General features: G+C 70.3%; 1 protein-coding gene across 1 annotated transcript in view; it reads right to left on the reverse strand.

The window, feature by feature from the left end:
* Positions 1-861, reverse strand: part of LOC112124268 (rho guanine nucleotide exchange factor 1-like) — a gene marked incomplete at its 3' end in the record, with an annotated part of 2,376 nt that extends 1,515 nt beyond the window's left edge. Inside the window, exons 1-2 of the mRNA XM_024222785.3 lie at positions 692-861; positions 135-222 (exon numbers count right to left, since the gene is read on the reverse strand). Coding sequence (XP_024078553.1) covers positions 135-222; positions 692-713 — 110 coding nt within the window. The remainder of the gene's footprint in view (positions 1-134; positions 223-691) is intronic.
* Positions 862-1,015: the final 154 nt, after the last annotated feature.

The following is a 1,015-nucleotide window of genomic DNA, read 5'->3' on the forward strand; positions in this document are numbered from 1 at the left end:
CCAGCTCTGCCGGTGCCCCTCACTCCCGACCCACAGCCCCTGCCAGCCCAGCCCTGCTCCCCCAGCTCTGCCGGTGCCCCTCACTCCCGACCCGCAGCCCGTTAGCCCAGCCCTGGGCTCCCCCCAGCTCTCACTTCTTTCTCTCCGACACCGTCTGGGCCACCAGCTCGTAGATTTGGGCTCCGTTCTCCCAGCTGAAGATGACGTAAAAGGCCTTGCGGTCTGGCAGGGGGAGGGGCCGATGAGAGGGGGGCTCCGCAGTGCCCCCCCCCGGCTCCCCAACCCCCCCGGCCCCCCCCCCCCCTCCCCCGCCCCCCCTGCCCCCCCCCCTTCCAGGCCCCACCCAATGCCCCTCCCGCCCCCAGCACCATCCGCTCAGGCTGCCTGTGGGGGGGGGACTGGACTTCCCACAATGCACTGGGGCAGGCCCCCCCCAGGAGCAATTGGCGAGGGCTCAGCGAGGGCTTCGCCCTAGAGTGGCCAGATGTCCCGACTTTATAGGGACAGTCCCAATATTTGGGGCTTTTTCTTATATAGGCTCCTATTACCCCCCCCCCCCGTCCCGATTTTTCACACTTGCTGTCTGGTCTTCGCCCACAGTTGGAGCATCGCAGTAGGGGGGCAGGGAGCCCCCCAGGCTGCCCCCCAGAACCCCGCAGGCTGCAACCCGAGAGCCGCCCCGGCTGCCGACCTGTGGCCACCTCGCGGGTCATGGCGGAGCTGAGTTTGATGATGGGACTCAGGACCTGCCGGGGCTCGGGCGTGGGGCCGGGGGGGCGGCTGTGGCAGCGAAGAACCAGCCGCTCCTCTTGCCGCTGCAGCAGCACCAGGATGTCGTCCAGGAGCAGCACGTGCACGTCTGGGGGGTGGGGGGGTCAGCGAGGGAGACGCTTCCCGGCCCCCAGAGCCCCCCCATCCACCTCCCGGCCCCGAGCCCCCCACCCCTCCTGCCCCCAGTGTCCTCACCCCCCCAGTCCCGACCCCCAGAACCCCCCATCCACCTCCCGGCCCCGAG

This window comes from Terrapene carolina, unplaced genomic scaffold (genome assembly GCF_002925995.2).
Source record: "Terrapene carolina triunguis isolate 2854851 unplaced genomic scaffold, T_m_triunguis-2.0 Scaffold24648, whole genome shotgun sequence".
NCBI lineage: Eukaryota > Metazoa > Chordata > Testudines > Emydidae > Terrapene > Terrapene triunguis.